A 22758-nucleotide genomic window follows, 5' to 3' on the forward strand; every position below is an offset into this window, starting at 1 on the left:
TGCCTTGGACAGGTCCAGAAATGAAGCGGAGTACTGTCTTTTGTGTTCCTTGGACGTCAAGTGCCATTTACTGTGGTTCTTGGAGCTGACTAAGGCTGTTCGGAAGTCTGATCACCTGTTTGTGCTTCATGATGGAAGTAAGCAGGGAGCACCAGTGACACAGGCAACAATTGCCTGCTGGGTTAAGGAGGTCATTACAGCAGCCTATGTGGTTGCCTTACCGAAACAGATTAAACAGCATTCCACAAGGGCTCAGCCGGTATCGTGGGTGGCACTTCATTTGTTGTCACCTTCTGAAATTTGCCGAGTAGTGACAGGGTCATTTTTGCACACCTTTTCCAAGCATTATCGCTAGGATGTTAGGGCTAGGGAAGATGCTGTATTTGCGTAGGTGGTATTGACTGCACCGCTGGCAGCCTCCTGTGCTTTTCGAGATGAGCTTTGGGACACCCATTCTTTGGGATTGACCTGCCTGAATGCTGAGGAAGTAGAAATTACTATTTACCTAATAATTTTCTTTTCTCTAGTAAGGGCAGGTCAATCCTACCCCACCCTTGGCTGCCGGTGTTTAAATGTGTGGTTAGCCTTTCTTCAGGTGAGCTCTGCGGAGTATGATTTCTGCTTTTTGTTGTCTAGCCCTTAGTTTGCTAGATTTGTTCCTTCTTTTGGCCGAGCTCAGTGTTTCTGTTGCTTGAGAAACATGAATGGTTAACTGTTGATGATAATGTTCAAGTATAATCAGTTTGTCCATGGTTTGGCATTTCCAGAGAATACTGGTGGGCTGATGTTGGGGGCAGAACTATATAGCTGTGATGTCAGCTTTTGCTCCGTCTCCATCTGCTGGCAGAGGTGCATAAACCATTCATTGGGATTGACCTACCCTTACCAGAGGAAAGAGAATTATCAGGAAAGTAGTCATTTCTCCATTAATATCTTCAGTGAGAATATCAGCACATTATTATTATTATTTTTTTTTTTTTTTTAATCTTTGACCCGCATAAATTGTTGGTAAATAATACGTAGTATCAATGGCTGGCATACTTTCCTCAGAAATATATGACCACCTTCAAAATAGCTTCTTTTTTTTTTTAACTTAAATTTTATTGAACCATAATGAACAATACACAGACGCTTAACAAAGCACTGATTTATAAACAAAGGGCTTTTCTCCCATGCTGCGTCTTTGGGATTAATGTTTAGTAAAAGAGGCCCAAAGAGAGCAACACAACACTTTCCCAGCTTATACATGGTATACAAAGGTTTTCATTTTCACCCAACCCTCCACCCTTTTACTGCCATACTTCCACAGATAAAGGGACTCCTCAGACCACTTCAGAAAATAACTCCCAAGTAGCAGTATAAAGGGACATTGAGACTTTGCAAACAGCTGTCAAGTGGCACATAGTATGACGAGAGATGGTGAAGCTGGCAGAGCTCCCCTCCATAAGCTTGCTGCTTCACATCGTGCAGCACATGGGATGTGTGCTATTACTCTCATTTTCTTTGTTGGCCAACCCTTTGACTATCTAGATAGCAAGTGCATCTCAGGATCCCAAGATACAGTTAAGTATGTCCAAAATTATTTGATACCAGAATGTTTGAATCTTCACACATTCTCACCAAATATGGTAGAATCTCTCCAGGTCACCAATAAATATCAGAGTAAGTAGAATATATCCTATGCAATTTAGAAGACGTGTGATAAACCTTTAAAATAGGTTTTAATCATTTCCATCCTGAAAAACTTTCATCCTTGGTGAAATTAAGTGTTTAATTTCTAAATTCAGCTTTTCAAGATACTTTGTTTTCCTCATTGCTAAATTATCTCCAAGTTTTTAATACAGCTAAGACTAGTTAATTTCATATAGAATTATTCAGGATTTTTTTTTTTAATTTCCTGTACAACAACTCTAGTCTCTATTCTAGGGGCAGGTAACTCTGGCCCTCAGGTGCTACAGAATACCCATAATAAATATGCATGAGAGAGATGAGCATGCACTGTCTCTACTATATGCAAATATATCTTATGCATATTCATTGTGATTACCTTTAAAACTAGACTTGTTTTTGTCACTGGAGGAATAGACTTGCCTACCCCAACTCTACATCAAAAAATGATGTCTGAATTATTTCCATCTTAGAGGTGACGGCAGCTTCAGTATGGGTAATTACCAGACAAACAGGTGCCAGAGTTATTACCAGAATTACAGAATCCAGCCCGAGCCATTGCAAGGGATAAACAAGAAGGGTAATCACCCTGGACACCAAACCAGAGTTTGGGGGGGGGGGGGAGAGGAGAAGCATCACATCAACCTTTTGAGTCAGTCTGCAAGCATGTGAGCCTGAAAGGGAAGGGGGCAGTGAAAGAAAATATTGCCCGGGGTGCCATTTTATCCATAAAATGCCCTGACTTCAGCATCTTAACCTGTCTGCTGTGGAAAGAGCTGCCTAAACTGGCAGCAGTAGAAAGTGAAGGCAGTGAGTTCACCATGGTTTCCAGTAATGTTACTGAGGCCAGTCCCACACCACAGCTCTTATCAAAGCCTGAGTCCCAAGGGTGATAGTTTACTAAAGGTTGCAATTATCAGCAGCCCTAGCAACAGCAGACATTAATTCCCCTGGCCCCAGTGTACCTCCAGCAGAGCTGACCATTGACGCCACAATCACTGCTGTCACATCAACAGCTTTCAACTTGGCACCCACTAGGGTACCTGCTTTTCCTCCTTGGCAGAGCTGCTAGGAAATGCCTCAGTAGAAGCTGAAACTGGCAATTGATCAAGTTCCAACTTGACAGGCACTTTGCCTGTGTTACACAATAAAGCATTACTCTGATCTTACTTTGCCTTATTACAGAAAATACATCATGGTACAGCATGGTGGAAAGAGGAGGGTCCTGTGAAAGATGGACCTTTTTGTCTAATAGCCTTAATATAGCCCAGATCCTTAGATGTGAGTTGCTCTGTTATAGTTGGTGTGTTTGGGTTGGAGGTGGGGGTGAGAAATGTCTGTATCCAATAGCACCCTTGCTGCAACCAGACCTGCCGATGCTGCTGGCCTAAACCTTTATTCTAAAGGTGAAGCTAATCTACAGTGCAGGCAGGCCCAGCTTTAGGGGTGTGTGACCTGTGCAGTGGCACAGGGAAATGCCACTTGAGGGGCAAGACAGCAGCTTTGGTGGGGCACAGCTATTCAGCGCTCCATGGAGACTGCCCCAACTATAGAGAGAGGGGGGTAGTCCTGGGGGCTTTCCCCCTACCCCCCAGCCAGGGGAGAGCAGCGTGCCACCAGCCATAGTGCTCCTTGAGGGCCTTCACCAAGGAGGGCCCTGCTCCTGGTGTTTGCTCAGGCTGATACTAGTATAAAGGCCGATTTTTGAGTGCAGGAAGGAGGCCGACCAGTTAGTGAAGCACGACATCCAAGGATGCAGTAGCCAGATGCTTTTCTCAACTGGGAGGAGCTGAGCCCATGCTGCTATTCCTGTGCTTGGACCCAGAAAACAAGAAGGCAGGAGGGAGTGCCTATGGTCCCTGAACCAGAGAGGTACAATTAGCTGAGGGCTACTGCTACAAGAGAAAGGAAAGGAAAAGAAAAATAGGGAAGGGGGGGGGGTGTCCATCATCTGCCACTGCCTGAAGCAGAAGAAAAGTTCACATCTCATGGGGTGGAAAATTCAGGCTTCTAGAGTGGTCAGAGTTGGGAGATGTGTGCTTTTTTGAGGAAGTTTGCTACACATCCTATGCTTGGGTGAGTTTTCGCAATCAGTTTTGATGGGTGTGATGTTAGCATCTTTTCTTGTGGTCAGACTCTTTCCCTGTTGCAGGACAGGGCAAACATTTTGCTGCTGACTAGTGTTAAGTTGCTTTTTCCAACCACAATTTATGTACCCTTCAAAGCTGCTGAATCAAATAGGTGATGATGAAAAATGTCTGCTTCTTTCAAGTGGCTGATCCTGAGATAAACACTCTTGCGTCAAGGCTAGGGATGTCATCAGCAGTTGGGCGAGTTAATCCCGGCCTCTCTTTAAGCATCAGTTTGCAGCAAATAGCAGCAGCATTATTCAGCAGTATTCACCCATGGAGAGTGAATTAACAGAATATGGTTTACTTTCCTGCTCAACAAAATCTTTTTAAAATCTTGTTCATGCATGAGTTACAGAAGATTCCTTCTCATTAGCCAAACTGGTGACTGACTGACTGTCTCTGTGTCGTGGTCGCACAGTTACTGTACTTTTACATCCTCCTCTAATATTTCCTTCTTTTTTTTCCCATTGACACTTATAATCTAAATAGCGTAAATGCCAAAGATTGCACCTTTTTCTAATATTAGGATTAGAATAATATAAACAAGTCGGATCATGACTGAGGACCTAATAGAGCAACTTCACAATTGCAAAAACTCGCCAAATTTCTTTGTAATGTGAAAATAAGTACACAATCACGTGACTTCAGGAATGAAATGTAGTAGATTGCTTTATATTATGAAATTTATTGAGAGATGCAATTGTTATCCATCATGTAAAGAATCAGAGTGTAGGTAAATCAATTTTACTTGAATAATGCATGCTTCTGGAGTAGATGCAATTTGCTGACCCCAGCAAAATGTTCATGTACTGTTTCCTCTGCATCTCAGGGCATGAAATTTCCAGTCAGACTGCATTAGCCAAATAAATGTACATTTGCTGGACCTCAAGTCAAAAATCAGTGGGCTTGGGGGATGAGGAGAGGAGGAAATTAAATTTTGTTTTTTCTAGAACATACAATTTCTGACACTCTGTGTCCCTCAAAATAATGAATAATTACTTGCGTCTTTCTCTCCAACACTTTTCTTCCCTCTTCCTAGTCTTCCCTCCCCATCATCCATCCTTCCTTACTTCATAGCATCTCTTACCTATCTCAAGTCTGCTTGTGCTCACACCCCATCCCCATGTGCTCTCTCTTTCTCTGTCTATACTCCCACCCACTTCAAATCTAGTTCCCTTCCCTTGGGCTGTTTAATACAAGCTGACTGCGGTCATGGAAAAGCAGGAAGCACTGCTGCTCCCACCTCTTCTCTCTATTGGTGATAAGCGCTCGTGTTGATAACCAATAGGCAATAGAAAGAGGCAGGAGTAGAAGCACTGCTGCCTCTTGATCCCCGCAGCTTACTCCTAAGTGTGGTGCAAGTATCCTATAATATATTTAGACAGAAAATAAGACAGGGCAGAAATAAAGATTGTCAAACAGGTATCGCATGTAGGGATCCTGTTAGTCCCATACCAGGATTTAGTTATAGGAATGTACCAATGGAGTGGGGAGAGATATACAAGTAATCTTGTGGATTTGAAGCTCCCCCATGTGGAAGCTAATACTGGTGATTTCCTCTGGCTTATGGAGCGTTGACACCATATTACTGTGTGGAATCCATGTTTGCTTCTGCAGAGGCAACATATCTTGGCTGTTTTGTCTTTTTTCTATTGAGGTATGGCATCATGGAGATCTTGTTTGGATGGGAGCTTCTTTCCACCCTCCCAGTCCTCTATTTAATCTTTAATTAAATTATTTAAGTTTGAAGTGCTCAGTCACTTGGGACTCAGTTAAACTTATTTAAGTTTGTTGTTTAATCAAATGAGAGAGGTTCCCTTCATGCAAGAGGGACCTGTGATTACCAAGATCCAAGAGGATGACTTCTAGCCATTCTGAGAGGAGGAAGGAGAAAGGGTAGTTAGGAGAGGAGTTGGACCCATCTAGGGCCGATGTACATCAGGAATAAGAGGTATCACCTTGATACTGTACAAGGAGAGAGGAGAAAGCTACAAGGAGGTAGAGCTAAATTACTGTATAAAATTAATTCCTTCTTTGATACTTCTCCTACATTGGGAAGTGATCCTTTAACTTGCCATGTATCCAGGTACTTCCCTCTCCCCAGAGGGCTTATAATCTAAGTTTGTACCTGAGACAATGGAGGGTAAAGTGACTTGCCCAAGGTCACAAGGAGTGACAGTGGGACTTGAATCCTGGTGTCCTGGTTCATAGCCGCTGCTCTAACCACTAGGCTGTTACTCCACTCTAGTTCCCATACCATGGGTCACTTCCACAGAGGGAGACGCATCTTGAACTATACGCCTGAAAGACTAAAGAATCCTGGATACTTTATTTAGCTCCTATTGATTATTTTACAATCCAGCAATCATAGTAAACTTTAATTTGAACACCTCTGTAGTGAGTCTAGCCTGTTTTGTCAAGGTATCTGTCCCAAAAAGAGCTATGGTAGCATAGACACAGCAGGTTAGCCTTCCTTTCCACAGAAATGCATCAACCCCTTGCAGACAGAAGAGTTGTGGAACAGGCGGAGAAGAGAGCCCCATTTAAGACATTTTTTTATGGATCCTTAGGGTCCCATGGATCCCTTAAAAAAAAAAAAAAAAAAAAAAGCAATATAAAGGGCCTTGAAAGGAATCTTCCCCCCCTCATGCAGGAAACCCTGGAAATATATCTTTTGGCGAAGGCCCTCAAGGAGCACTATGGCTGGTGGCATGCTGCTCTCCCCTGGCTGGGGGGTAGGGGGAAAGCCCCCAAGACTACCCCTCCACTCTGTAAACTACTGAAGAAATTGGATCTCCGGCATTTCATATACGCCGACGACGTCCAGATCATTATTCCAATCAAGGATTCACTTGCTAAGGCCATGGAAACCTGGGAATCAGCACTTACTGAAATAAAAAATCTGCTCATGGAAAACTTTCTTGCAATCAACACCAACAAGACTGAACTACTCATTATAACACCACACAAGAACACCTCAACCAACACGCAACATGATCCCTCCTCAACAACAGACCATACCAAGCTAAAGCAGGTCCGCAGCCTTGGGGTCATTGATAATCACTTTACTTTGAACAATTTCATCTCAACCACAATCAAGAGTGGCTTCTTCAAGTTACATACATTGAAAAGAATTAAACCGTTATTACATCCTCAGGACTTCCGGACTGTGTTACAAGCCACAATTCTACCAAAGATTGACTATTGTAATGCACTACTACTGGGTCTCCCTAAAAGCACAATTCAACCTCTTCAGATGTTGCAGAATGCCGCTGCTCGTTTAATTACTAATACTCGACGGCATGAACATATTACTCCAGCACTCATGTTCCTACATTGGCTACCCGTATCCTTCAGAATTACTTTTAAAGTTCTCTCACTCATCCACAAATCAATTCACAACCAAGAGATGCAATGGTTCTCTGATCAGCTCATTTTTCGCACCTCCAACAGACCAATTAGAAATATTCACCAAGCGAAATTAGCTGTCCATCCACTAAAACACATCAAACACGTTTCCACCATAGACCGATCATTCTCCATAACGGGTATCAAAATCTGGAACAACATGCCGTTGGACCTGCGTCTTGAATCCTGTCACAAAACCTTCAAACAAAACCTTAAAACATGGTTGTTTGAACAAGCATTCACTCTATGAATCTCATCTAACCTAAAAATTCAGCTATCCCTTATTATTCCTCACTGGCTCAGTTCTTTTCCTCGCATTTTGTATTTACATTCTGCTATTCCATACCCCCCCGCTGATACTCAATTTAGGCTATTGTATGCAATGTGACATTGGTCTCGCTGCTGACAGTTAATTTGCTCCTGCGAATACATGGTTATTTATATTTTATTGTTTGATATTTAATGATGTATGCATATTATCTTTAAAACCCTTGTTTCTGTAAAGCCTGTTGCTGTCAAATGTTTTACTGTTTTTTAAACTGTTACATGTAAAGCCTGTTGCTAATTTATTGTTTCACTGTAAACCGAGGTGATGTATGTCTATACATACCGCGGTATAAAAGAATCTATAAATAAATAAATAAATTTAAAAAATTTGAGAGATAGCCTCTGGCTCACAAACTCTTTGTACCTGAGGCAACAGTGCCAAAGGTCACAAGGAGCAGCAGTGGGGTTTGAACCCAGGTTTTCCCTGGTTTATAGCCTGCTTCTCTAGCTACTAGGCTCCTCCTCACAGAGGGGTGGTAGATGCCTGGAATGTCCTCCTGGAATGGATACTGGAGGCTAAAACTGTAATGGACTTCAAAAAGGCAGGGGATAAACTCAAGGGAATCTTAATTTCAAAAAGTGAAGGATAGCTGAAGCATGAACTATTGGCAGCACAGGCCCATGGAAGCAGTGAACAAGGGTGACATGCATGAAGTGACTTTTACAATCCTTACAGCAGTGGTATAACTGCGTCTGGCTGCTAAGAAGGCATTGGGGTAGCCTGCATGGAGAGGCGGTTATGTCCCTAACAGCAGAAGCAGTGCTGCTACTAAGAAGGCTTGGGGAAGCTTTGCAACCGCACTGTGGTTAAAACCCATTCTTCAGCGAGCGTGGGAAGAACAGATGTTCGAGACAGTTGCATTGCCAGTTTTGGTGGTTAGAAGACTTAGTACTAACATGTGGAGAGGGGGAATGTGGTTGTTGGACTAAGGGTTGGTCTTAAAAGAATCAAAGAAGAAAATAGCACAGCCTGAAGTGGCCTACCAGTGAAAGGTGGTAGAGGCTGTACGTTAACAGACTCTGGGCTTGGTACGGATATGAAGGGCAGTAGTAGGAAAAAGGTTGAAGGATCAGCTAAAAAAGACATTGGGGGTAGGAGGCAGGAAAGGGAGAGAGAATCTCTAGCTCTCTCTCGCTCTCAAAAAAATCGCAACTGGATGGGCCAGGTTGGACACTTTCTGCTGTCATTTAGTATTTTACTATGCTTACAAACCCATGTACCGAAGACGAGTGTGGTAACTTGGGCAGTGGCTTTGAAACAGCCAGAAGGAATGAGGAGGCAGACTCAGGCTATTTCCCTTTTGTGCAATTCATTTACAGTGAGAAAACAAAGTGCAAAGCAAAACAAATGATGCAGCTCATCTTAAAGTTCAGGTAGCACGGAGACTTCACACATAGCAGGTTTTAATGTAAACTGGCTTCCTGCCTGCTCCGGGGGCCTCTCTAACCCTTCTGGGCCCTGTCTTATGCTAGGCTGAAGGGATCCTCCCTGGGACCAGAATGCCTTGCTGGGTTGGGAATTAAGGAAGACAAGGTCAGATAGCTGTGGCCGGTCCCTTAAGGTGGTCTGAGGGAGTTTCCTGTAGACTCCCTCACAAGGAGCTACTTGACGAGCTCGAGAATGTGCTGGCCATGCCCCTCACAGCTCTGTTGTGCTTAACTTTGAAGACAGGAGAGGTTCCAAGGAGCTGAAGGAAAGCAGTTGTAGCCCTGCTATATAAAAGTGGAGACAATGAGGTGGCAGACAAGAATAGATCGATTAGTCTAACTTTAGTAGTGAGCAAAAGTATGAAAACAGTACTAAAGAAAAAGTGAAGCACCTTGAAGCAAGTAAATCACAAGTGTGTGGGAGTTGGATGTTGGATTAAATATGCTTGTTTGCTCATTTAACCAGGATGGTAGAGAACCAGTGAGGAAGACAACAAAAATTGACTTGGATAAGGTATAATATCCTGCCAGTGGTCAAACTTCAACAGCTGGTGGCCGGAATACAGAATATCCAGCACAATGTTGACCTGAATATCTGCTATTAACTGTTATGTTACTATATCATCATTTTATTGGTTTAACTTAATATATCTATGAGCTTTCAAGACCTTGGTTGTTGGCTTTTTATTTCTACATCTCTAAAGGGCCGATGCAAAAAAAAGCGTAGAAAGCAGGCGCTGAAAAGTCAGCACCCGCTTTCTTAACATACGCATGGCACCTGCAAGGGGGGTGCCATGCTATATTGTAATTAGGGGGTCGTGTTAGCAAGGAGGCGCTAGGGTCGCTTGCGCGACCTTAGCACCTCCTTCTAACACGGCCCCGCAGATACCGGCATTCTGCCGGTTATGAACACAGAGTATATTGGCATCGGTTTTCAATGCGGCCAGCTAAGTTTTTTTTTTTTTTTTTTTTTTTAACTCTTAAAAGAAGACTTCTTTTCAATGCACTCAGCTGGTAACGCCTGCTCCAGGCAGCCTGCTCCAGGCTCCAGGCAGGCTGGTAACGCCTGCTCCAGGCAGGCGTTAATAGCTGAGCGATAAATGTGTCTGAGACGCACATTTATTTTTTTGCATTGGAGTGAATGAGTAATAGCCTCATTCACATGCATTTGCATGTGATGAACGCTATCCCATTCACTCTGCATCGGATGCACATTAAATAGGCGCTGATCCCCCTATTGCATTAGGGGGTGGATTAGCGCCTGTTTAACCCATGTCCGACTGCGGGTTATACTGTGTGCTTGGCTGAGCGCACTGTATTGCATCGACCCCTAAGTGTACTAACACAGCAGCCATGCTATTCAAGGCAGGATAGGATGCAGGTGCAGCCAACAGCACATGAAATAATGTATTTTGAAGAGGGAACACTTTGGCAGTGCCATGTTTTCAGAAGTGGCTTTGCTTTCATTTGTTTCCATCTGGTGTGTGCACTGTAGAAGTTGTTTTGTTTTCAGGAGGGGATCATAAATTTCAGATTCGAATTCCCCTCTTGCTGGGAGGGAGGGAGGGAGCAGGGGAGTCCTGCTTATATTAAGGACAAGAAGCCTGATCCTTGCTTTGGGTTCACAAAGTCCCCTGCACATAATTTCTATTGTGTTTACGCATGCTGCCATTTGGGGGTGGGAGAGGGTTTAGTGCGTTTAACCAGAGATATCGGAGGAACTGCCCAAGATGGAATGAAGCTGCTAAGACAGAGCCTCATCTGCTTAGAGGTGGGTGGCGGGGCGTCATGTGATAGTTTTTGGCAGTTATCTATTCTCTTAATGGCCGTACAGTTTGTGCTCTATTGGCAAGGCCATTGTTCTAACCCTGAGTTTGGCAACTGTTGTTGGCAGAGATTCAGTTCAAGCGTATATTAGCAGAGACTGTTGTGCTTGTTTAGACATTAAAGGGGTTGATAGGGGCCTGCAGGATTACCAGGTGGTGATATGTATGGACATGCAGGCTTTTGAGAGACAGTGTGTGTGTGTGTCTATATGTCTATTCAGAGGAGGAAATAACTAGGATAATCTGTATAATATTGCTTTTACAAACAGCTCCCCCCAAAAAATAAAAATGCATCTTGGCATTATAACCAGTGCAGACTCTGCTGCCTCCGTCACCTCCATCTTCCACTGCCCTCCTCCCCTATAATTTAGATTTTTTTATATTCTGCTTTTCAAAGTGTACATCAGAGCAGATTACATTCAGGTACTATAGATATTTCCCTCTCCGCACAGGGCTTATAATGTAGTTTTGTACCTGAGGCAGCAGAGGGTAAAGTGACTTGCCCGAGGTCACAGGGAGTGACAGCACGATTTGAACACTGGTTTCCCTGGGTCATAGCTCTCTGCTACTCCTCCACTCCACTCCACCCTACTATGGACTCGCATCAGGCTTCTTACTGCACATCAAGCTGCAGCAACCTCAGGCAGGATCCGTAGTTCCAGAAACGCCACATACAGGGCGCCGGTGCAAGTGTATTAGGTACACTCGCTGAATCTTGAACCTTGCATGTCTCTCCCCTTCCGACTTACCTACTGGCAGCTGCTCCAGCACAGCGCTGCCTCCTGCTGCCAGCGGCTCTGGTGGTAGTAGCGGTGCCCACTCGGCATTTCCCCTTCTTTCTCCTCCTGCCTCCTTCCCACATTTGCACCCTCTTCCAGCGTTCTCTTTTCTCCCTTAATCCACATCCCCAGTATTCATCCTCCCTGTCTTTGCTTCTTCCCCTGTGCCTCTCCTTCCCTTCCTCCCTCCCTCAGGACACTGCTCCCCACTACTCTGTGCCGACAGCTCGAGAATATTCAGTCACAGGCCGGCACTTCCCACTGCTGATCTTACGATGCATGAGGTCATCAATAGGTCTTGCCAACCCATGAGTGTTGAACATTCTCACAGTGTCTGTACTGAGCATCCGGGACCAGCAGCAATGGCTCCCGCTGCGCTAACCACTGGTGAATCTTCTAACGCTCAAAAAGAAGCTCAAAACTTGGCTCTTCACAAAGGCATTCACTTAAAGGTCTCCGATTCACGCTTTTCTTACTCCACGCCAGATATATGATGCCGCAACCATAATTTCGCCAGTTAATTGGACTAAAATATGCACCCTGGCTTAAGAAGGCTCTCGTTAATCCGAGCTTGACTGTTATTTACTATCTGTTTTTTGTAATAATAATTTTAAATCACTCACCTTTTCTATAACCTCTTACAAGTTAGCCCTGTTATTTGCAACCTCTTGTTCGATGTAATTTCCAACTTTGGTTCTATGTAAACCGAAGTGATATGTACCAGTACATGAACATTGGTATATAAAAGCCTTTAATTAAAATAAATAAAATATCTCTTTGGCGGAGTCTTGGGATTCCCACCCCCCTACGCTGTTTGATGCGGCGCCTGCTCCTGTAACTCTTGCTGGCAGTCCCTCCAAATGTTGGAGTTCTGGGCGGCTGCCTAGTTTTGCCTAATAGAGCTAGCCCTGACCACATAAGAAATGCCCTGCTTTTCCTCTGAATCGCTTGTACTGTAGCAGCCTGCAGAGACGATAGCTGTGAAGGGAGCTGCATCCTATTTCCAAAGCCATATTTTGGCTGGGCACTACAGGTCACTGAATCAATACTGTGTGTTCTCTCGTCTCAAGGACTGCACGTGCTGCTTCAGCAGGTATTTCAATCTGGTTGAGCTTGAGGAGCCAGGAGCTTGAGTCCAGCTCTCTTGCTTGAGCAGCAATGCAGAGTACAAGTCACTGGCACATCAGTCTGGCCAATAACGCAAGAAGCTTTAATGTAGCCAGGAGAACCTTGATACCTGTGCATAAAGTCTATGCATGCATACCACATCCGTTAATGGAGAGCTACAATCTGTATACAATGTAATCTTGTAATTCACAGACATAAGTAACATAACCATGGAATAAAAAAAAAAATTTCTAATTTTAATGTTTTATAACGCCTCTTTTAAATGGGCCCATGTTGAAGTGCCTCTTTTAAAGAAACCTTTTTGAATATTGTAAGGCTTATACTGATTATTTTAATATGCTGGGCTGTACTGTGCAAGTGGCTGTTGCTCACAGCTGCATCTGTTCTGGCTTGAGAGAGCTTGTGCCAGCATCTTGTTCCCCTTCCAGCACCCTCTTATCTGTGCTGGAGGGAAACAGGCAGCTGGCACATGATGCTCCAGTCAGAGATTAGCTGCATGGAGTAGGTAGCTGTGCAATGCCAGCTTCTTCAAACCATACAGGGTTTGATTCACCCAAATTCATGACTTACAAGAATTTTACAACTGAACAATGTTCACAGAATTTAGCAAATAAATATGATCAGGTCCTGTGTCAATCAAACACATGACTTGAGGAGGCTCTGCACATCTCAGGAAAGAAAACTGCAGGTTTTCAGACTGGACCCTGCTCTGAATTGCGTAATGCAATACAACACAACAAGCATAAATCTCATTATCCCAGTCCATAGGCGCACAGTGGATCTTATGATGTCACCAACATCTGGAACTGGGTGGAGGAGGCACATTGAGTATGCTCTTGCTATATTATTGTCTTAAGCTGAAGGCAAGAAGTTTAAAAATAAATTAAAAAAAATACAAACTTGCCCATACGTCATTTGCCACACTGCCTTGTGTTGCCATCTTATCTCGGCTAACCTGAATGCAATCCGCTTTGAAGTGCCGAAAGGAAAAGCGGAATATAAATAAATAAACTAACTTTGAATATGCTGATCCAGTCTTGTTCTCCCTCCCCACTGCAGGCATAGAGTTTAAATTTTTTGCCTTCCCTATAGAAACTAGAACTACATCCCCATGCATTTAGTGGGGGTGAAAGCAGGACTGTAATCAGCGTGTTGGGGTTAACCTGGGTGGAAGTGGCAGTCCTAACACTGCCTTACTTATTATACAAATACTGAAAATGACATGCACAGCTCAACACCATAGGAATTACTGGGAATAAAGAGAAAATACAAGAAAAATAGGAATCATTCAACTATTGTAAAAAAAAAAAAAAAAGTCTTAAGGAATGTTCCCTTAAGACTACATATGCATATATTTTCTTTTGTGCACCTTTTTATAAGCTGAGTTCAAATCTGTGTGCTACAAGCCAGGATTTCTTGTGTGTGCGAGGTTTATGACCTGTGTGCATGCACACGGCTTAGAGGGAACAGTGGTCATAAGTAGAAGGAAGTAAAACAGTTGACTGCTCTAAATATTTTATTTTCGGACCATGAAGAATTTTTTTCCCCAAAATGTTTCTCAAGTATATACTTTTATGATGATGATGATTTTTTTATGGGGTTTTTTCTTTTTTTTTTTTTTTGTAGATTTGCCCTCCAGAAACTAAAAAGAATTTGAGTGATCAAGCCTATTTGTGTTTAAGCTGATTTTATAAGTTTAATTATTCTGAAGTTAAAAACAAGTACATTTCTTTTTTTTGTTTGTTTGTTTGTTTGTATTATTTTGGTCCTGAGGGATTGTTAGTGTTTAAAAGCTTCTGAGGATGTCTCCTATATTAATTTTTCCTCTGAATCGTATTGCAACCCTGTACAGAATGCAAGTAATGCTTGTGAGACACAAATCGAACCCAAATAGCACAAGTGTGGATTTTGAGGGAAGGGTAAAATGTGTACCCATACAGATCTGTACCCCACCCCCACATCCAACAATAATGGCTGTAAACATAACAGAATATGTTTATGACAGAAGGAGACCTAGGAGTAAGACTTACAAAAGCGTAAAGAAATGGGAAGGTTGAGCATTCCAGGTTGTGGCACTGTTGTAACCTCTTTCTGTCTCCTCTGCTTGCAGTATGGTGTCGTCCTGGATGCTGGATCTTCACACACAGCCCTGTTTGTATACAAATGGCCAGCAGACAAAGAAAACGACACTGGGATTGTCAGTGAATACAGCAAGTGTGATGTGATAGGTAAGGTCCTGTGTCACCACATGCCACCTCCCAGACACAAGCTAGGAAGCTAGGATTGTTCTTTTGGTTTTGATTCGTGGTGCACATTAACCCTGGTTTGAGCACTGATGGATTTTGTTTTAAAATTTAATTCTAACTAGCAGTGGGGGTTGAAGAGGGGAGTAAAAAAAAATGTGCTGATGCTTTAGCTGCCACACTGCCTTTTGTTTTGCCTACTCAACCTAAATCATCCCAAATAGACTGATCCAGTCCTGGTTTTGTTTGTACACACAGAGCTGAAGTTCTGATTTCCCAAAGAAAGCAGGAAGTGCATCTCCATTCATGTCACGCAGTGGGTAAAACTGGAACTGAATCTAGGACAAGCACCGGGCTAAACGGTGTCCCAGGGAGTCCAGACGGGGGTGGAGGAGGAAGGAGTCTTCTGAAGATTCAGCCCATCATGGGGGTAGGGGGAGGAGAGAACCTGGAGCCCCCTCAATTGACATGGCCATGACACAGCTGCATAAAGGTGGCCACACAAGGATTTTTTTTTTTTTTTTTTTTGCACAGAATCACAGAGCATTGTAAATTTATTATTTATTTCTAAATTTCAAATTTACAATTCAATAATTCAATTGTACCGACAAAAATTTAAATTCCATCTTTACATTCATCAACTTAAATCTTTTAAACCATTTAAACTTCATCCTTCCTTGTTTCTAATGTACTAAACAAATACTTCGGGGAGAGATTAAGCAAGAATATAAGAAAAATATTTATCATTCCCGAAGGGAATTAAATATAAGGGTTTTACCAGGCCTATACATAAACCCAATTTTCTTAGGACTGGGGATGCACACAAGGATTTTAAAGAGCTCCTACTACTGTTGTAGTGGTAGCAGTAGCACGGAGCACTGGCATCCCACCCCATAATAGAAATGCAACAGCATCCCAAGTAGCTTTGTTTCCTGGCTCAGGTCTCTCTGCTCCCCGGGTAGGCTGGGGATCCATACAGGCAGCAGTCACAACCCCTGAGAGGGCCGGAGCGAGTCAAAGCCCATTGCACAGCAGCAACACTTAGTACCCGATCTGGGGCCCATGATTACAGGGATCAAGAATGAGCCCTAATGAATGGCCCCTGACTGAGGACTGTCACTGCAATAACTGAGAATATAAAATAAGAGAGAGATCCCTTGGTAGTTGCAAATAAAGACTCATTTATTTTATTTATTTATTAGGTTTTCTAGACCGTCGTTTAGTAAAAAAAACTTTCACAACGGTTTACAATTTAAGAAAATAAATACATATTTGAGTAAACTTCTTAAAAGATATACATAATAAATACAATAAAATACATTTTCAAAGCAAGCAGTTAAAATTCGTCAGATGCCAGTCCTGGTTCTGATTGAGCTAGTAGTGCAAAGGAGGAAATGCTAACAGAGAATATGGAAGCTAACAAATCTGGCAGTGCAGTAATAATGGGAGATTTCAATTACCCCAATACTGACTGGGTAAATGTAACATCAGGGCATGCAAGAGAGGTTGAAATAAATGCTTCATGGAGCCATTTTAGACCTAATTATTAGTGGCTTGCAGGATTTGGTGTGAGAGAGAACAATAGTGGGGCCACTTAGCAACATATATGAGGTTTATATGCAGAACGGTCTAGATAGCAAAGTTAGTCGGATAAATTTATCTGGCTAACATTGGAGGCATATTTAGTAGTTCGGCTGCACAACTTAATATAGGCAGCTATCTTATGTAGTTAGCTGGCTAAGTTTAGGACAGCTCTTTGACGTGACCAGACTGAGCCAGCTAAGTTAGCTGGCTAACTCAACTCCTCCCAGTTACGCCTCCAGAGCACCCCCAACTTATCTGGCTAAATTCTAGCCTCCTAAATTATTAGCTGGCTAGAATTTAGCTGGATAAAGGCTGAATATAGTCGGGAAAGCCATTTAGCAGATAACTTTTCAGTTATCTGTCTAAATGTATTTTGATTGACAACCTCAGTGTGATCAAATTTGACTTAATGACTGGAGCTCTAGCATCAAATTTTCAAAAGGGAGACTTTAAAATGAGGAAAGTAGAAAAAAATTTAAGGTGCTACTACAAATGTTAAGTGTTTACATCAGGTGTGGACATTGTTTAAAAATACCATTTTGGAAGCCCAGTACAGATGTGTTCCACTCATTCCAAAAGCTGTAAGGAAGGCCAAACAAATACCAGTTAAAAGGTGGTGAAAGAGCCTATTTTTTAACCAAAAGAATGTAATGATCTTGGCTGCTAGGCATCCCCTCTGCCAACAGAGGTCCTCACTGAGAGACACCCACTCATGCTCTAGCCATCCCCTTGATAGGTCCATGATTCAGCAACATCAGCCCTATGTGACCCCCCCCCCCCCACCTCCCGGTCGGGACTATGAATTACCCCATGCTTGGGTTGGGGAGTACCACATGAGAAATTATATTTACTAATATTTATTTTGGGGTTCATAGCCTGTGTGGGGGATGAGGGTCCCGGTCACACACATTCCACAATTCTATTCCCTTCCCATACACCCTCTCACTTGTGGCACCACAGATCAGATAAAATCAGCTCACCAGAATAAAACAGTATTTAACCTGTTTACTAGTGTTGTGTAAGTAGACAGTAAATCCAACCATAACAATAACTGGGAAAAGTACAATTGTGAAGCATAACATAAACTTGCAGTTTTCTTATTTTATATCAAGCAATGCAGAAATAACACTGGGTATGGACTGTATACCAGGACAACCAACATACTCATATGGATAGTAAAATGATAGGGAACACTAATAGAGAAAGGGGGGGGGGGGAAGGCAGTGAGGTACACAACTTTTCAAAAATTCTTTATCCCTGAATACTGAAAAAGGGGTGGGGGGGGGGGGAACAGAACGTTTGAAAAAGATTCTTCCTGTCCCAAACACAAAATTGTGTGGGGAAAAAAACAATCAAGAAAATGGAGTCCCTCTTGATGGTGGAGCTGGCTAGACGACAAACCAAATAGATGAGCTCTGCAGTGTGTGGAAGGTTTTTTTCTTCTGGGAAGCTTCCCCAAATGGTTTACTTGGTACTAAACAAAGCTGATTGGTTTCAGTTTCTTACAGAAAGACCACGTTCCACCAGTTTTTCTTTTCCAGTAAGAGATTTTGCTTGACTTTGGCTGAAAAGATACTGAATTTGGGGATAAAAGGCAAGGAAATAAACCTTTTCCTTCCTCTGTCAAAATAAGCTCTGTGTAAAGTTTAGATTACTTGCAGTCATTCTTCAAATCACGATGGGCCATTATCACATGTGTTAGGGCATTATCACATGTGATAACTACCTCATTGCAACTTTAAAATTTAAATGAGGGAAAGGGGAGGGGCTTGGTCTGGGTTTAAAAAATTTAGGGCCCAGTAGCACTGCAGGCAATAATGTGTAAAACATTTAAACCCAGACCAAATCTCTCTCCTTTCCTTCATTTAAATGTTAGTCGGAATGCGGTAGTTATCACATGTGATAATGCCCAAACGCACGCAATAACAGCCATCACGATTTGAAGAATGACCCTGCAACCACAGCGGCTGAAAACGCATAGCCATGATGCAGCCGTTTGCTCAATATCATCCTCTGTTTTTCCCGCAGCTCATCATTCCGCTATATTTAGAACAGAATGATAAATCCAGGGTTAGTCTCTTAGGAGGGTGATCCATCCATGTGCTCCTGGGCCTGGATATCTCAGGAAAGGAGGTATCTGTCTCTCAGTTCCTGGCTCCTCTGACCCTTGTTGGGATTTTACATGTAACTCGGCTATAAAGCAAGAACAGCTGTCTATTTCCTCAGAGTGCAGACTTCAGTTTTTCCCTCTCGATAATTAGCTCTTCAGGAGAAAAACTGATTGCAGGGCTACCAGATTGACTCCTCTGTTCTTGGCTCATAGCTACAACTCCTGGCTATGCCTGCCCTGCATACACAGACAGAGCCAGCCAAATTGTGCCTTCTCTACCTTAAATGGTTTTGCAGCATTCTTTTGGCTTCCTCCTCTGCTGGCTATGTAGTGCTGTTCTCTGGTAAGGATAAACAGTACAGCCCTTTTTCCAACTTATTAATACTGAGAGTGCTGGATGCTGGTTCTTGCAGAACATTTGTTATTCACAAGAGAGCACAAAGGGGTATTTGACGTATTTTTATATTTTTTCACGTTTGCTACGGCAGCATTCAGTCTCTGCCCGATTGAAAACCCCTTTTTATCAGGTCCAAAACACTCATATCCAAATACAGCTCTGTCTACACTGTAAGGCTCCAACAAATAAGCTTTTGGGGGCAGGAGCCTGGTTTATAGTAGCTTCCGACACTTATTTAACCCTGCCTCTCCCACAATTTGGCACTTCATCAGTCACTGCAATTCTTTGTTTTGGCCCATTTGCCTTGCTATTACATGGCCTTCTTGCTTCTCATTGCCTTGTAGTCTTCTTGAACTTCTTGCCTTGTCCTGCAGCCTTTTTGGCCCTCTTGCCTTGCCCTGAGGCATCCTTGGCTCTCTTGCCTTGCTCCATATCCTCCTTGGCCACCTTGTCCTGCCTTGTGGACTTCAGACCTTTTATTCTGGCACTTGTTTATCCTGTCCTGTCCAGTCCTTGTCTGTCTTATCCAGTCCTTATCTAACCTGTCCAGTTCTCCTAGTGGGCCTTGCGTTCCAAGTTGTCTCTCCCTCTCAAGCCCTTGCCTCCAGTTCCAGCCTATAACCCCAGCTTCTGCCTGTCTTCAGTCCCAACCTCGACTCCAGTCCTGGCCCAGTCTGACCATTACCATTCCAGGAAAGTCCTGCCAGCCCCCAGAACCTACAGGCTCAATCAAAGGGGAAGAGGGATGTCCAGGCAGAAGACCTTGTCCAGCTCGGCCTTAAAGGCTAGCACCACTCCTGCAGGGGAAATCGCCAGACCCAACCAGCCAGTCTGTGATACAGAACGTGTTTCAAAAATTGGAAAAAGGATACATCTGAAGAAAACAGGCAAAAGCACAAGCATTTGTAAATTTAGATGTAAAACATTGATAAGGCGAGCTATTTATTTATTTAACAATTTTTCTATACCGTCATTCAGTTATACCACCACAACGGTTTACATAATTAAGAAAATAAATACATAGTTATAGTAAAATATAGAGTAATTAACAGCTAAAAGAGAATTTGAAAAGAAGCTGGCCTTAGAGGCAAAAAATTCATAACATCTTTTTTAAATATATCCGAAACAGGAAGCCTGTGAGGGAATTGGTTAGACTGTTGGATGATTGAGGAGTTAACGGGGCACTTCGGGAAGATAAGGCCATTGCAGAAAGAGTGAATGAATTATTTGCTTCAGTGTTTATTGACGAGGATGTTGGGGAGATACCTCTGCCAGAAGCTGTATTCCGTTTAATTCATCAGAACTGAAGCAAATCACCGTGAAGCTGGAAGATGTAATAAGGCAGATTGATAAACTAAAGAGTATCAAATTGCCCAGACCAAATGGTATACACTCCAGAGTTTTGAAATAACTAAAAAATGAAATTGCAGATCTGTTACTGGTAATTTGTAACCTATCATTGGGATTGTCCATTGTGCCTGAAGATTGGAGAGTGGCCAATGTAATCCCAATCTTTAAAAAGGGCTCCAAGGCTGATCCAGGAAACTATAGACCAATGAGTCTGACTTTGGTGCCTGGAAAAATCTTGGAAACTATTCTAAAGAACAAAATCGCAAAACTTATATAGATGGTTTAATGGGACACAATCAACATGGATTTACACATGAGAAATCTTGTCTCGCCAATCAGCTACTTTTTTGGAAGGGAATAATAAACATGCAGTTAATGGAGAGCCAGTGGATGCAGTATATTTGGATTTTAAGAAGGCATTTGTCAAATTTCCTCATGAGACTCCTGAGAAAATTAAAAAGTCACATGATAGGAGACAATGTCATATTCTGGATTACAAACTAGTTAAAATTTAGGACGTAGAGAGTAGAACTAAATGGTTAGTTTTCTCAGTGGAAAAGGCTAAACCGTGGCTTGCCTCAGGGATTTGTACTGAGACTGGCACTTTTTAATATATTTATAAATGATCTGGAAAAGGATATGATGAATGAGATGATTAAATCTGCAAATGACACAAAATTATTACAAGTTGTTAAATCACAAGTGGATTTTGAGAAATTGCAGGAGGACCTTGCAAGATTTATAGACTGGGCTTCCAATTGGCACATGAAATTTAATATGGACAAATGCAAAGTGATATGGAAAAGTAACCCACACTGTAGTTACATAATGTTAGGTTCCATATTAGTAATCTTATTACCACCCAGGAAAAGGATCTGGATTTCATAGTAGATAATACCTTGAAACCCTGTGCTCAATTTGTGAAGACAGTCAAAAAAAGCAAACAATTCTAACAGCTATTAGGAACAAATCTATATTTCTCCAAGGGGAGACTACACTGTTCTGGTTGCCACATCTAAAATATAAATATATATATATATATATATATATATATATATATATATATATATATATATATATATAGTTGAATTGGAAAAGGTCCAGAGAAGATTGACCAAAATGATAAAGGAGATGGAATGGCTCCATAATAGGAAAGGCTGAAGAGTTTAAGGTCGTTTTACCTTGGAGGGGGGATATAACAGAAGTCTATAAAATAGAATGGAATAGAATGAGTAAATATGAATTGTTGTTTACTCTTTCATAAAACAAAAACTACAGGCTACTCTATGAAGTTAATAAGCAGCTCATTTAAAACCGATCAAAGAAAATTCTTTTTCACTCCATGCACAAACTCTGGAATTCATTGCCAGAGGATGTGATGTGGTAAAGGCAGTTAGCGTAGCTGAGTTTAAAAAAGCTTTGGACAAGTTCTGGAGGAGAAGGCCATAAACTCTATTAACCAAGTAGATTTAAGTAATAGCCACTTCTTAACATTGCACAATAGCAGCATGGGATCTCTTTACTGTTTGGGATCTTGCCAGGTACTTGTGACCGGGATTGACCATTATTGGAAAAAGGATACTGGGTTTGATGGACCCCCAGTCTGACCCAGTATGGCAATTCATATATTCTTATCAAACTGGATCAAATAAAATCTTATTTTCAAGCTATAAGGAATATTTTTCTTTTCTCCTTTTTGTTGAAAATGTATCCCAAATATCTGCTTTTACAGAATGCAGCTATTCCAGTGTGTCTTCCTCTCAATACCCCTCTTCCCTTTGTAATTGGTTTGTCTTAGTACCTCACAGAAAATAACATGGTGGAATTAGCATATGTTCGAAACATTTGAACAGTAATAGTATCACCAAGATTTTCATAATATGGGTAGCCAGGACTTACACTCCTTCCGCCTCGCCCTTTTACAATAACCACACTTCTGTCCCCAACTCCCCCCCATTTCTTCTGAAAATACACAACACCGTATTGGAATTCAATAGGCTGCAGCTTTATCGTACAACCTAAGTGCCTGAGCCCCCTGTATCTGATCTAGGAAATCAACCGACCATCTGCCACCTCCCAGCAAAATGATCACTACTAGCCCACCGGCCATTAAGTTCCTCCGTTCTGTGAACTCATTATCCCAGCCCCCACCACCTCCCAGCAAGGAGTCCCGTATTTGACAGCTGCACCCAGCTGTCTTCATAAGTTACAACTTGACAAGTCAACTAGTAGAACTCATAAAATTTCACCCTAAAGGCTCGGGCAACCTGCCTTCACCCCCGCTATGACTAGAACAACCAGTTTACAAGCAATGAACAGAAGGGCTGGCGGGAGGGAAGCGGCCACAGCAGCAGAAAAGGCGTGAATGAGGATTTGCG

The 22758-nt window shown here is 42.4% G+C and overlaps 1 protein-coding gene across 2 annotated transcripts in view; it reads left to right on the forward strand.

The window, feature by feature from the left end:
- The window catches only part of ENTPD2 (ectonucleoside triphosphate diphosphohydrolase 2), a 178146-nt gene that overhangs the window by 79163 nt on the left and 76225 nt on the right, over positions 1-22758 (forward strand). For both annotated transcript variants that reach the window (XM_029611200.1, XM_029611199.1), the window contains exon 2: positions 14807-14924. In XM_029611200.1, coding sequence (XP_029467060.1) covers positions 14807-14924 — 118 coding nt within the window. The remainder of the gene's footprint in view (positions 1-14806; positions 14925-22758) is intronic.

The sequence above is a fragment of the Rhinatrema bivittatum genome, chromosome 8 (genome assembly GCF_901001135.1).
Source record: "Rhinatrema bivittatum chromosome 8, aRhiBiv1.1, whole genome shotgun sequence".
NCBI lineage: Eukaryota > Metazoa > Chordata > Amphibia > Gymnophiona > Rhinatrematidae > Rhinatrema > Rhinatrema bivittatum.